Source organism: Puma concolor, chromosome D2 (genome assembly GCF_028749965.1).
Source record: "Puma concolor isolate L17-30 chromosome D2, mPumCon1.1.hap2, whole genome shotgun sequence".
NCBI lineage: Eukaryota > Metazoa > Chordata > Mammalia > Carnivora > Felidae > Puma > Puma concolor.
In genome coordinates this window covers 72163838-72179516 of record NC_141677.1, presented here as the reverse complement: position 1 = coordinate 72179516, position 15679 = coordinate 72163838, and the positions used below count along the sequence as shown (strand labels likewise).

The following is a 15679-nucleotide window of genomic DNA, read 5'->3' as shown; positions in this document are numbered from 1 at the left end:
GTAATTCAGCAATATATAAAAATAATTATACACCATGACAAAGTGGAGTTCATTCCAGAGATGTAAGGCTGGTTACGTTTATTTCTTTTTTTGAGAGGTAGACAGCACGCAAGCACACACACACACGCAGAGGAGTAGCAGAGGGGGAGAGACACAGTCTTAAGCAGGATCCATGCCCAGTGCCCAGCCCAACGCGGGGCTCAATCTCATGACCCACATCATGACCCATCATGAGATCGTGACCTGAGCCAAAATCAAGAGCCAGATGTTTAACTGAGTCACCCAGGTGCCCCAAAGAATATTTTAAAACATCAACGAAAGCCACCAAATTAACAGTCTAAAGGATCAATTATCAATGAATGAAGAAAAAGCATTTAGAAAAACTCCACACCAGGGCACCTGGGTGGCTCAGTCAGTTAAGTGTCCAACTTTGGCTCAGGTCATGATCTCCTGGCTCCTGAGTTCGGGCCTACATAAGATCCTCTGTCTCCCTCCGAAGCCCTGCTTTGGATCCTCTATGTCTGTCTGTCTGTCTCACAAATAAACATTAAAAAAAAATAAAAACTCAACACTGATTCACAATAAAAACCATCAAAAAAGTAGAAATAGAAAATTTCACCAACTTGATAAGGCTCATCTACAAAAAGCCTACAGCTAACATTACACTTAATAGTGAAAGACTCAATGCTTTCCCACTGAGTTTGGAAATAAAGCAAGATATCCATTGTCCCCACTCTTATTCAACACAGGGTTAGAAGTTCCAGCCAGTGCAACAAAGCAAAAAAAAAAAAAAAAAAAAAAAAGGAAATATAAAGCACATATATTGAAAAGAAATAAAACTGTTCCTCTTTGCAGAAGATAAAATTGCCTATATAGAAAATACCAAAGTATGTCTAAAAAAAAAAATCCCTAAAGTGACTTCAGCAAAGTCACAGGATACAAGAGAAACATGCAAAACCATATTTATATATATTAGCCACGAACATGACAACACATGGAAATAAAAAATATAATAGCATTTACAATCACTAAAAAAAACCACGTAGGTGTAAATATAATAACATGTGCACAGAACTTATAAGCTGAAAACTACGAAATGAAAGAAATCAAAGATCTAAGTAAAAATGAAGAGAGAGAGATTATATTCATGGACTGGAAGATTCAACACAACACAGATACCCATAATCCTTAAATTGATATACATGTTTAATACAATTCCTATCAAAATCTCAGCAAGACTTTTTGCAGATATGGACAAGATTATCCTAGAATGTATATTGGAAAGCATATGAGCTACATACAAGCTAAAACAATCATGAAAAAAAAAGCGTGGGGTGGGGGGACGCCTGAGTGGCTCAGTCGGTTAAGTGTCTGTGCAGACAGCTCAGAGCCTGGAGCCTGTTTCAGATTCTGTTTCCTCCTCTCTCTGCGCCTCCCCCGCTCATGCTCTGTCGATCTCTCTCAAAATAAATAAACATTAAAAAAAAAAAAAAGTGGGAGGAATCACAGTACCCAACTTCAAGACTTACTACATAGCTCCAGTACTGTATGGTATTGTGGGAGAAATATATAGATAGGTCAATGGAAAACAAGAGAAAATAGAGAATAGACCCACACAAATATGCCCAATTAACTTTTGATAAAAGTACAAAAGCAATTCAGTGGAGGAAATACATCATTTTTAACAAATAGGGCTAGAGAAATTAGACATTAAAAAAAAAAAAAAAATCAACCTTGACCTAAGTCTCACAACTTTAACTCAAAATGGACCACAAATCTAAATGTAAAACTATAAAACTTTTTGGGGAAAAAAAATTTTTTTTTTCCTGAAGCCCAAGTAGCAAGAGTTTCTAGACTGGACACCAAAAGCATAATCCATAAAAGGAAAAATAGATCAGGACATCATTAAAATTAAAAACTTTTGCTCTGCTAAACACCCTAGTAAGAGAATGAAAAGACAAGCTACAGACTGGGAGAGAACATTTGTGAATCACAAGTTGACAAAAGACTAGAATCTGGGATATATAAAGATCTTTCAAAACTCAGCAGTTAAAAAAATAAACAATCCGTATTAGAAAATGAACAAAAGGTATGAATAAACATTTCACCAAAAAGGATATACACATGGCAAATACATACGTGAAAAGGTGTTTATCATAGCCATTAGGGGGAGCACAAAATCACGATGAAATATCACCACATACCTATGAGAATGGGAGCGATAAAAATACAACCACCGCCAAATTCTGGTGGTGATGCTGGATGCAGGTTTTCTCAGTGCAAACATACAATGGTATAGCTATGCTAGAAAACACTTTAGTAGTTTCTTAAATATGTGATACTGTATGATCCAGAAATTATACTCCTGGGCCTTTGTCCCAGAGCAAAAATAAACAAAAACAAAAAGCTTATGTTCACATAAACCTTGCATGTGAATATTTAGAACAGTTTTAGCTGGAAGAGTCAAAAACTGGAAACAATACAGATGTACTTCAACATGTGAATGTTAAACCATGGACTACTACTCAGCAATAAAAACAGAATTATGGATACAACAGCCTAGATGAATCTCCAGAGAATTATGCTGAGTGAAAATACCCAATCCCAAGAGGTTACATACTGTAGGACTCCATTTATACAACATCCTTGAAATGACAAAACTGTGGATGTGCATTAGATTTAGTGGCTTCCGTGGATTAAGGAAGTGGTGAGGGCAAGAGCGAAATGGATAGGACCATAAAAAAAGCATGCAAGGGAATGATGGAAATGTTCTGTATCCTGACTCTATCACTGTCAATCTCCTGGTTGTCATATTATACAAAGTTCTGCAGCAAGTTAGCAAGTTACCACAGGGAAAAACGGGGAAAGAGCTACACAGGATCTGTATTATTTCTGCACGTCAACTGCTGAGTTGCATTTACAATTGCATGGTAATCTACAATTACCTAAAAAGAAAGAATTGTTTTTAAAAGGTACTAGGTTAGGGGCACCTGGGTGGCTCAGTCGGTTGAGCGTCCGACTTTGGCTTGGGTGATGATCTCACTGTTTGTTGAGTTAGAGCTCCGTGTCGGGCTCTGTGCTGACAGCTCAGAGCCTGGAGCCTGCTTTGGATTCTGTGTCTCCCTTTCTCTCGGCTCCTCCCCTGCTTGTACCCTGTCTCTCTCTCTCTCAAAAATAAACAAACATTAAAAAAATTATAATTAAAACAAAAACAGGTACTAGGTTAAAGAAATGGAAGCTCAACCTTGACTAATACCTGAAAACTGAATAATTCTTCATTAACACAATACAAAGTATGTTTAGAATCTTTTACCCAAACAAAAACACAAAACAGAAAAAAAAAAAAAAAGTCCTGACACATCACCCTACTACTTACTTCTTTGGGTGGTGAATTGTTTGCAACATTTAATGGTGACACTGAGTTTCCTAGAGAGGGAAAACATAAAAGCCAAATATTACTTTGTTCCTAGAAATGTACAATACCATAATTAGATATTCAAATAAAATTATACCATAATAGCCTTAAAGGTACACTAAACAATCCTACTTTCTCCTAATGATAAAGGATTTGCCTGAAACTTCCTTAAATACCAATCTTCTTACTGTGAACTTTTCTCAATTCACTAAGGCAGCAGTTCTCAGACATTTTTGAACACCAGACTCATTTACACACTTAGAAATTACTGAGAACCTCAAAGAGATTTTGTTTATATGGCTCATGTCTGTCAATATTTACTAATACTAGAAATTAAGGGGCGCCTGGCTGGTTCAACCAATAAAGCATATGACTCTTGATCTCAGGGTTGTGAGCTGAAGCCCCACACTGGGGCTTACTTAATTTAAAATTAAAGCTTACCTAATTTAAAAAAAATGTTAAAAAAAAGAAATTAAAATTAGAAATTTTAAACTTTTAAAATTAAAAACATTTAAACATAAATTATTACATGTAGACATGGTTGTTTTTATTTTTAAAGCAAATACATTTTCTAAAGCAAAAAAAAAATTATGGGTAGCACTGTTTTACATTTTTGCACCCATCTTTAATGTTTGGTTTAATGATAGACTCACATCTGCTTTTGCAATCCACTGTGATATGTTGCTTTGATTGAAGCATATAAAGAAAACCTGGCCTCTCACAGACACATGGTTACAAAAAGGAGAAGTATTTAACGGCCTTCTCAGATAATTATGGATATTTTCCTTTAATATCATGGCAAAACTCAAGGGGTAGGTAGTTTAAGGAGTGGCTGCAAGGTGGAATCTAAAACTTTTTCATAATGTGACACCGAAATCCACTGATTCATCTTGCACCTTGAGTGGATTTATACGTTTGCACTTTGATTCATGAATGCACATTCATTCATACGTGTTTAACCTATACGTGACTTCGCAACATCACACGCTGGTCATTTGGAAAAGACTGAGAAACTCTGAGTTACGCAGATCTTCCAAATGTGGACGATTTCATTTTACAATAGTGAAAACTTCACGTGTGTTAGTTAACATCCCTCTGCATCTCATGAGGACAGTCTTCAAGTATTGAGAAGTTGTCACACAGAGTGGCAGATACAAGCTTCCTGAAATTCTCATTTTTGCTTAAAAGCTCGAATTTTATCATTAGCAACAAAATACTGTCAGGTGTATTCCTTGAGGCGACAGGCTCACTTTGTTCATTTTTGAGACTGCCAGATCTCTAGATCTGAATAACCAGAGTTTGTCATTCTTTTCCAGTAGAAATGATGTTCAAAGAAAAAAGTTTCCATACAGCTCAGAACTCAATCACACACACGCTCTTCATACTTCGTTATGAAGCAGAAGCTGGGGATAATTCCCATTTTGTTACTACAAATACCTGTACCCAAGGTTCAAGATTTTGTAATAACTCTTACTGCTTTGTCAAGGACGTACTTTAGTAAAACTGGCATTTCCACCTTTGTCTGTCTTAACTACAAGTGCATACCGATGAAAAACTCAGTGAGCACTAACCCAGGCTGGTGTCCCTACGTGGAGCTAACAAGCACCACTGGTTTCCTCATCTTTGCTTTTGCACCAGCGTGAAGTTGGCACAACAAAGGCAGCAAATGATTTTTGAGATTCAGAAAATAGTTTTGACCTCTTGGGAAACCCCGTGCCAGAACTACATCACCATAACATTAAAAGATCGTATCTGATACACATTCATCCAGGGCCCAGCCTCCTTAAAAACCAGGTTTTTAGGACTGAGGACTAAAGGGGGAAAAAAAAACAAAAACAAAAAAAAACCACCACCTCATGAAACAATTTAATGTATTAGCTACATTTTTGTGAGCTTTTGTATGCATACAATTTGCATGGTATTTTTTAAATATGGTCAATCTGTAGAGTTCCCATAAAAAGCCAGAGTACAGTATTTCCTTTCTACACTCCTAGTCCTTCAATTGTGGGGGTGGGAGGGGCTCCTCTGGAGATAGACATTCTCTCCTCAGGAATCCTTTTTGTGATGAATCTAGTCAAAGGCAGCTACTTGGCACCTGGTTTTTCCTTCTAGATTAATATTTAAATGCAAATACTACAAGGTGGCCATTTCGTTATTCTGTTAATAGCCCATGGGTGTGTAATTACATACTTGTGATAAGCCAAAGAAACCACCAGAATCAAGAAGTATTAAACCTGTAGTTTCCACTTACCTGTTGGCAACGTTTTCCTGTCTCCTTTGGATCCAGTCACCTCTCTGCTGAGGCTATTAGAGTTTGAAGACACTGAATTGTCTTCCTGACTAGCCAAATACTGTTTGGTTTGCTCACAAAGCAAAAAATTGTTCTTTTTATTTCCATTCTCTGGACTTTTCAACCGGAAGTTAGGGTGGTTAGCATGTCCTCCAGGACTTCTTAAAGAATCACATGGTGGAAGCTTGTTTTCATTTTTCTCAAAATTAAATGGCTCTGTCATTTTATAAGTAGATGCCTCCAAATGATTTCTTGACATCATACTACGCGGCAATGCGACATTCACAGAAGTCTACGGGAAGAAGCATATTTACAAGGCAATTTTTAATTACAAAAGTAGAAGCCTGTAGGCCCAGGTGATTTCTTTTTATGTAACAGGTAATGCTCCTGAATGATTCCAAAGCAGAGGTAACTGTGATATCACAGCCTGGCCTAAAGGCAAAAGAAAAAAAACAATTCGATTCTCTATCGATAAGCACAAACTCCCAAGTTTCACACAATTCAACCACAGACAAAAAACTAACAACTCAAGAGACATCAAGAATAATCTCAGAGTTCGACACCGTTTCTTACTTTAAAAAGCTTTTGAGGGGCGCCTGGGTGGCGCAGTCGGTTAAGCGTCCGACTTCAGCCAGGTCACGATCTCGCGTTCTGTGAGTTTGAGCCCCGCGTCAGGCTCTGGGCTGATGGCTCAGAGCCTGGAGCCTGTTTCCGATTCTGTGTCTCCCTCTCTCTCTGCCCCTCCCCCGTTCATGCTCTGTCTCTCTCTGTCCCAAAAATAAAAATAAACATTGAAAAAAAAAAAAATAAAAAGCTTTTGAAACGATAGAACTTTCACATTTTAAAAGAAATATTTCCAACTCAGTGCATGCAACTTAAAGGTGAAATACAATAAAGGGCATTGTTTTCATCGGGTCATTGCCTACTTTTCTAGAATCCCTCTACTGGCTCCTATTTAGATGGTATGACCTTGTATCTGCTGAGCCCAGCTCCCCAATGGCCACGCCCCTCCGTCCCCGCCTCTCTCATCCCCCAGGTTAGCTCCTTTCTTCCCAGCCATCCTTCAGTTTGCTTCAGCTGACCTCCATGTGATCTGTTTTTCTTCCCAAGGCCTCTGCTTTGATCATCTCCAGCTGTGCTTCCATAAACTGTAACTTGTATCTACTGTTTTTCAGGATTATCTGTGTGCATCCTTCTCTGAAAAGAAGGTAGCATATTGTTGCAACGTGCCTCTGAAAAACCTCCATCCAGACCTTATGCTGGCTTGTTGTTTTTCTCTTACTCTTAAAGAATACTAAGTGTCCTGCCCAAGGGAAGTAATAAAAGTGGACAAACAACTTTTCTTTGTGTAGTGAGTTACCACCGCTTGTCTATTGACTGCAGGCAAAACTGCCCAAAAAAAAAAAAGCCACAAAAAATTAAACTGGTAGGAGTATCATCTAAATGTTGCTTAACATTGTTTTAAATAGAAGATAAAGAAATAGCAGAAAAGTCCTCCTCCTGGTGTCCTAAAATGCCTATTTCATTTCCTGCTTTAAATTAGGCCTAGCCTAATCCATGACGATAGAGAAAAAATAATGAAATAAAAAGAAACACACAGGCACACTCAAAGGTGGGGAACTCTCTGAGGACCAGATCCTGGAAAGATCCCTAACACAAGGCCTGCAGATAGGCAGTCACAGAGAGAGATCCTGCAGCTGCCAGGGAAAGCACACCTACACCGAAGAAAGTTGGACGCGGTAAGAAATACCATGGACACTGAGTTACAAAAGAGAAGTAACTGCCAGGGGAAACTGGGTGAGGGTAGGAATACGAAGTAATGCCACACACTCTGTACAAGAAATTTAAAGAATGTGCATTTCCCAGGGTGTGTGGGTGGCGTAGTCAGGTAAGTGTCCCACTGCTGGTTTCGGCTCAGGTCATAATCTCACGGTTCCTCAGTTCGATCCCCATATCGGGTTCCATGCTGACAGTGCAAAGCCTGCTTGGGATTCTCTTTCTCTGCCCTTCCCACATGTGCTCTCTCAAAATAAACGGATAAATTTATAAAAAAAAAATGCATTAACATATTAGGGTAACTACTAGAAGAACAAAAACAATACATGAATTTAAAATTACTGAAGAAAAAAATAAAATTACTGAAGAAAAAATCTCAGTCTAACAGAAAAAAAAAAATTCAAGCATGGTCAGTAGAAAACATCAAATGTGACAGAACCAAATCCAAGTATCAGTGATTGAGTCTCAATTAAAAGAGAAAAAAGACTTAGGGAGAAAAAGATCCAGCTAAATGTTATGCATAAGCAACACAGATAAAAACGAAATCATATAGCAATGCTGTAAATAACAGAACTAAAACACATGCTATGCAACCAAAAAAAAAAAAAGGTGGAATACTAATATTAATAGCCGATAAAAATAGAACTCAACTTCAAAAATATCGGGAGTGCTGGGGTGCCTGGGTGGCTCAGTCGGTTGAGCAACTGACTTCAGCTCAGGTCATGATCTCACGGTTTATGAGTTCGAGCCCCACGTTGGGCTCTGTGCTAACAGCTCAGAGCCTGGACCCTGCTTCAGATTATGTGTCTCCCTCTCTCTCTGCCCCTCCTCTACTCATGCTCTGTCTCAGAAAAAAATAAACATTAAAAAAAATTTTTTTAAATGTCACGAGTGCCTTAGACAGTTGTCAAGATACAGAAAGCAAGTGGTGATATTTTAAATACTACGATGAATACAACCAAAAGCATTCATTTTTCCAATACTGGGCATATACTGGACTAGAAAGGCCACCCCAACGAACTCCAGAAACACTAATGCCATGTTCACTCATCACAGTACACAAACCTCCATCTCAGGTTTTATTTCCCAGGGAATCAGCCTACAACAACTACATTAGAAGATGAAGGGTTCTGGGGCTTTTTGTTTAAAAGTGGTAAAATATCACGAAGAAACTGATAGCAAACATGACTCTATAAAACAAAAACTTACAAGAAATAGCAAAGCGGCCAGGAAATAAAGATGAACACATAGGTGAAAAATTCAACACCAAAATTTTTAAAAATGTGATAAATAGTAAAAACATTCGGATACTGTAGCAGACACTGTGATTGACCCAGAAAGCCATCTTCTACCTCTGATTTGTCAGTTGGCACTAGAGACAACACTGGCCATAATCAATCCTCCTGAGGATGGGGCGCCTGGGTGGCGCAGTCGGTTAAGCGTCCGACTTCAGCCAGGTCACGATCTCGCAGTCCGTGAGTTCGAGCCCCGCGTCGGGCTCTGGGCTGATGGCTCGGAGCCTGGAGCCTGTTTCCGATTCTATGTCTCCCTGTCTCTCTGCCCCTCCCCCGTTCATGCTCTGTCTCTCTCTGTCTCAAATAAATAAATAAGCGTTGAAAAAAAAAAATTAAAAAAAAAAAAAATCCTCCTGAGGAGAACTTCCCAGAAAGCTCTGTCCTTTCTTGATGAACATGGACAGGTTTGGATAGCAGGATCCTTCACCCCTTTCTTCCTATAACGCAATCAGGAAGCTTAAATAAGCACAAGGAAGAACACACACTCTAAGGTTCGTAGAGCTGGAAAGGCAGAGCACCTGGGGTCTCTGGCGGTAACCTGGAGTCAGTTCGTCAGCTCTGATCTATGCACAGACTTGCTATGGCATCAAATAAACCCATGAGTTTTCTGTTATTTGCAGCACAATTGATAGATACCAATAAAACATGTGAGCAAAAGTCATGAACAGAATGCATAAAAGATGAAGACTGGTTGATAAACATAGGGGTAAAAACATTCAACCTCATTTGTAATAAAAAACAAAAATTGAAATTAAGTAACTTATTTTCTACCCAGCATGAGCGTGATTAAAAAGGACACTCATTACTGCAGGGAATATAAAGTAATATGTTCTTACTGGGAGACAATTTGAATATACATACATACATACACATACGTACATGTATGTATGTCTCTAAGTATACATTCTTAAGATATCAATGTATTCTTAAAATTTTTTAATGTTTATTTTTGAGAGAGAGACAGAACATGGCGGGGGGGGGGGGGTGCGGCAGAGAGAGGGAGACACAGAATCCAAAGCAGGCTCCAGGCTCTGAACTATCAGTACAGAGCCTGATGTGGGGTTCGAACTCCTGAACCGTGAGATCATGACCTGAGCCGAGGTCGGACACTCGAGCTACCCAGGCACCCTGAGATATAGATGTCTTCTTAAAAACATTCCTAGTCACTCATCTGGCAACTCTACTTCTAGAAATCATCCCATTAAAATAATCCTAAATAACAAAAATCCTATTTAAAATGATGAAAAATACTGGAGAAAAAAGTTAACTGTGATGCCATTACTAAATAGAATATTAACGTTACCATTTAGGGTCCTAGTTTTAAAAATATTGTGAAATGTGTTAGAACAGCAAATGAAAAATCAGAAACACTGTATATCCAATATAATGACTGGAAAAAAAAATAACCCCTGCATGTAAGCATGATCAATGAAATACATTAACTTTTAAAACAATGAGTGTTGTGTAAAGTAGGTTGACAAAGGAATCTTTTTCACTATATATAATTTACCCAATTATAAGAATTACTTTTATAGAAAAAAGCATTTTAAAGATTAAAACATCTCTGGGGCATCTCAGAGGCTCGGTTGATTAACCGTCCAACTTCAGCTCAGGTCATGATCTCATGGCTCAGCTGGTGAGTTACAGCTCAAGCCCTGTATCAGGCTCTGTGCTGATAGCTCAGAGCCTGAAGCCTGCTTCAGACTCTGTCTCCCTCTTTCTCTGCCCTTCCCCCACTCATGCTCTCAAAAATAAACATCAAAAAAAATTTAAAGATTAAAATATCCTTAAAAATTAAAATATTACTATTACATTTAAATTGAGCCTATTTTTCCTAAAGTGTAGTTAATTCTAAAGCAAGTAAAGGATCAAGTAATATTTAAACCACAAAAGTAGGGTATAGTCCTCTTCTCAAGACACCAGTGGGACCCTCAATACACAACATGTAACTCCCAAAATAGCCTTTCCTAACTTTGTCATTTAGTAAGGCTGACAGTCAATCCACAGTCAGTTACTTTCCACCCTGTATTACAGTTAGCTATAGACAATTATGTCTGTCTTCTAGGTTATTTTAAAAAGTAGCCTGAGTGCAGGAACCATGTCTTCTTAAAACCATTAACAAAAACCCCCTGATTTCCCATAGCACCTACCATGGTGTTTTTGTACAATGAAGTACTCAAAAGATATTTGAATCTTTTGATACAAAACTACTTAAAAGACACTGCTGCAGTATTTTCATGACAATCTCGACAGGAAAAATGAAATTATCTAAATTACATTTGGCAGTCTTAAACAGAGAATTACATCATGTTATGAGGTTTTCTGAAATTTTTTTTTTAATTTTTTTTCAACGTTTTTATTTATTTTTGGGACAGAGAGAGACAGAGCATGAACGGGGGAGGGGCAGAGAGGGAGGGAGACACAGAATCAGAAACAGGCTCCAGGCTCTGAGCCATCAGCCCAGAGCCTGACGCGGGGCTCGAACCCATGGACCGCGAGATCGTGACCTGGCTGAAGCCGGACGCTTAACCGACTGCGCCACCCAGGCGCCCCAAGGTTTTCTGAAATTTAATAGCAAAACCTCAAGTCTTACATCCACTCTTACAAACTCCAAAAATTAGCCAACAAATTTGACTTCAGAACAACAGAATCAGTCTTAGACCCAATGTACAAGTGTAAGCAGCAAATAAAAAGGTGAAATATGTAGGTTAGAAAGACACCTCACTTGCCTCACCCTATTCAGGAATTTTCATTCCAACGCCCAGAGCAAATAGTGGTGAAGACCTGTTCTATAACTAGAGGCTTTTAACTTCCTTTAATTTTGGACAACCAATTGTGCTGCATTCTTTTTTATAAAATAATTCACTCCCCCCCCCCCCCCCATTCTGTTGCTGCCCTGTAATCACTACCTTTCAAATATCTGAGATGTCCCACCAGGTCAACTTTCCTCCAGGTCCTTCACCAGCTGATGTAGCACCTTCCGGAGTCCTCACAAGTCTGGACTTTCTCTAGTTCATCAGAAACCTTCATATAGACATGCTTCTTCTAACAGAGCACAGGACTGCAGATGTGAGCCAACAGCAGGGTGGCAGAATCATACTCCGCCTTACTTTGAACACTAACCACTTCCACTCATGCTCTAGCTTTTGGAGCGGCAGCCTGGAATTCTGTGAGTACATGTAAAACCTGCAGTTACCTAAAATCTTGTAGAATTTAATTTTTTAAAAAAGTGTTTATTATCGTATTAAAAATGCTTTTGATTTACAATCCTATCGATTCTTCTTCTTTTTTAATTTGAGAGAGAAAGAAAGTGCATGTGTGCACGCAAGTGGGGTAGGTGCAGAGAGAGAGGGAGAAACCGAATCCCAAACAGGCTTTGTGCTCGATCCCACGAACTGTGAGATCATGACCTGAGCTGAAATCAAGAGCCAGACGCCTAACCAACTGAGACACCCAGGTGCCCCTACAGTTCTATCAATTCTAACACATGTATTTCGACATTAAAAAACACTTGTAAAAAACCTGCAATTATCCCTACTTGGCTTCATCCTGTGTCAATCACTGGGCATGCTCGAATCTGGAGTGGGCAGACACTATTCCATAATGCCATGCTTCCCAACCTCGAGCTACTGACTTCCGGTATACAGGTACAGAGAGGTATCAGACACTGTTGCAAGGGTCATGAGACCTCATAGGCTAATCTTACCCAGCTGTAAAACAAGCAGTTTCCCCTATATACAATGTACTATTTTTTACATGCTACTGGTGGCAAGAATTTATAACCATTCCCAAATCCATAGTAATTAGTTATGTATTTCCTTAACCTAACACAAGAGGTTAATTAGGAGGGTCCCCAAATTTATGTTAAAGGAATCACTGATGTAATAAAAGAGCAATGGAATGGAAGTGACTACTGAGAGTACTACAGGCAAAAATAAGGCCTTAGCTTTGTATTGTAAATTTTGTTCTGGGCTTCATGATTTGACATCAATAAAACATGAAGCTCCCTGAGGAGCAAGCCTTTTCTTTTACTCCCTTGGGATCCCGCTCCCCCCTCTTCCATGTGGCCAGGAGCATCCCAGCATACATCTGCAACCAGTGACAGTAAGCCTTCGCCTTCCTTCCCAGAACACTACAGCCTAGAGGCTAAAGTGAATTTTTACCACTGTGCATTGTCCTTTAATACCAAAACTACTTGCAACAGATACTGAGCTGTGATTTTTTCTTCTCTGATGTTTGCTTTTGTTTTCCCCACGCGTTCAGAGAGAATGGCTACTCAAAGGAAACGCTCGGTTTTAAAGCTGTGAAACCCAATGGTTCAGCAGAACACAAGTTTTAAATGTAAGCGGGTCAGACCCAAATCTGAGCAAAGGCTCATCTTCCTCTTTCAGCTATGCTATCTCAACCCCAATCACTTCATCTTCTTAGGATTCAGTTTCTGCAAAACGCGGCCAACCTTACTCACTTCCTCATAACACTTACCCATGAGGATTAAGTTTGAGAATGTGTGTAAGACTTAGCACCGTGGCCGGTGCTCACAAAGTGCGTAAAAGGCAGCTATGATCTCGACTTTACTTTTATACCACTCCCACCAAGAACTTTTTCTACTCGTAACTACTTTGCCCACTGAAGTAATCTGAGGTTTAAAGTATTCCTATGTCCTTATTCCTCCAGCTGAGTGAGGGGGACCTGGGCGGGTGAACTAACTTGCCAACCATCCCCTCCCCACACCCCCGCGTGCCAGAGCGAGCACCCTTGCACAGCTGAGATGAAAATCCAGGTCTGAGTCCTAGACCGTGCCGCTTCGCATTCAATACCCTTAGAGCTCAATAAGGAAACCAGAAGCACCTTCTCACACTCCAGAAGCCAACCAAGCCAGCGTATTCATAGCAAGGACTCAAGTGCCAACTGTGATTGGCGCCCAGCAGACACGCTACAAACCCTCGCCAAAGGAACCAGGGCTGGCTCACCCGTATCCCGCCCGCTAAAGGCATGGCGCATCTACGTTCCCTACAGAAGGCAGGAAGTAGGGGGAAAGTCTAGGCAGCGTTAAGTGTCGTTTGCACAGGCAGCTTCGAGCTAAACGAAAGCAGTGACTGAATCCACAAACTATAGTTTCTTTTGGCGACCAGAGAAAACAGCTCCTCGAATGGGATCCCAGGGGACGTTCACATTTTGGAGGCTCACGCCCGGAAGTACTATTTTCTAAAAGTACGGCAGAGCCTCCCCCCCCCCCCCCCCGAATTTGCCCGGGGGCTCAAGTCTCACGTCTCTCGCCCCTCCCCCACCACAACCTTCAACCCTAAACCTGCCCTTCCCAGCCAAGGCTCCGAGGGCCCCAACACCCTTCCATCCTCTCTCCACTTCCAGGCCCCTTGTGCCCGCTCAACGTCCGACCTCAACGCCCAACCCTAACGTCCAGCGCCCAACGTCCGGTCCCCAGCGACTGAAGCCCCGAAGGCCTCACGCAGTCCCTTTTCGCTCTGCCACGCGCCTGGGAACCCTGACCTGGTAGGAGGCAAAAGGGCCGCCGACCCCGACCCGTCTCTGAAGCCCGGCCGTGGTGGCGGCCGCCGGTGCCCTGGAACCCCGCCGCCCAAGTACGCTTCCGGCATTCACCTCATCTCCGAAGTCCGGCTCGGCGCCAGAGCGGCGCCTGCGCAGTCCGCGCGCACGTGCGCCCCGCGACGCCCCCGCGCGCCCTCCGTGCGCTGGGGAAGCAGAGCTCTGGTCTCCCGGCCACGTCATTGTGCTTCGGTGCCGCGCGGTCACGAAGTTCTTCTGCGGAGACGCCGTAGCTATTCCGGCTGCTTCTAGAAATGTGGCCCTGCGAACGCGGACGGCGAATTTTGAGCGCAAAGACGCAAACCGACTCCCTAAAGGTCCCTTGGGTCGCACTAACCACTTAAAGTCTTGCAACGTTTTTCAAATTAATCCGCTACCTCTGCCTGGTCTTGGAAACTAAACACAGGTGGTCACTTTTTTCTTCCCCCCAAGTGCACCTGGTTATGTGTTGGTGCTACTTAAATACTTAGAAAAGTTTGGGGGGGGCGGACTAGGGGCCTTTCAAAAAAATTGAGAAGAAACCTGGTACCCCCCTGTAGTGATCACCAAGTTTGAACATTGCCAATGCACGGTGGATCTTGTCTGCATCTGTACCCCTCACACACCCCTGTTGTTTGGAAGCAAATCCTGACTTGTATCTTTTTTTCCTTTATAATGGATTTTTTTAAAATTTGTTATTTTTGAGAGCGCGCTAATGGGGGAGGAGCAGAGAGACAATGTTGGAACTCAGGAACCATGAGATCATGACCTGTGCCAAAGTTGGTCCCTTAACCGACTGAGCCACCCAGGTGCCCCATAATGGATTTTTTTTTAGAACAGTTTTAGATTTACAGAATAAGTTGAGAAGCTCGTATTTTCTCACATTAACCACACCCGGTTTCCCCTTAGTAGGACACATTAGCTACAATTAAGGAACAAACATTGATACATTGTTACTAAAGTCCAGGGTTTATTTAGATTTCCTCAGTTTTTACCTACTGTCCTTTTTCTGAGCCAGAATTCCATTCAGGATACCACATTTTTACATTTCGTTGTCATATCACCTTAGGCTCTTCTAGGTTATGGCAGTTTTTCCGACTTTCCCTGTTTTGATGACCTTGATAGTTTCCAGGAGTGAGTACTTGTTAGGCATCTTGTAAGATTCCCCACTGTCAGTTTCATGTTTCTCTCATGATAAGACTGGAGTAAATAGGTTTTTGGAAAGAAGGCTACAGAGGGAAAGTGCCATTCATATTGCATCATACCAAGTGTACATCCTTGGATGTGGTTCATGACAGTTGATGCTTTCCACCTGTAGAGTGCAAGATCGTGTCCCTCAGGTCAAATTGTGATGTAATC

General features: G+C 41.0%; 1 protein-coding gene across 5 annotated transcripts in view; it reads right to left on the bottom strand.

Annotated features, from left to right (window-relative positions):
* The window catches only part of TDRD1 (tudor domain containing 1), a 50202-nt gene extending 35714 nt beyond the window's left edge, over positions 1 to 14488 (bottom strand). For 3 of the 5 annotated variants that reach the window (XM_025918232.2, XM_086680933.1, XM_086680936.1), the window contains exons 1-3: positions 14396 to 14488; positions 5667 to 5997; positions 3377 to 3426 (exon numbers count right to left, since the gene is read on the bottom strand). In XM_025918232.2, the coding sequence (XP_025774017.2) occupies positions 3377 to 3426; positions 5667 to 5967 (351 nt within the window). In that variant the 5' untranslated portion in view covers positions 5968 to 5997; positions 14396 to 14488. The other 2 variants (XM_086680934.1, XM_086680935.1) reach the window with 2 other exon arrangements.
* Between the last annotated feature and the right edge of the window lie 1191 nt (positions 14489 to 15679).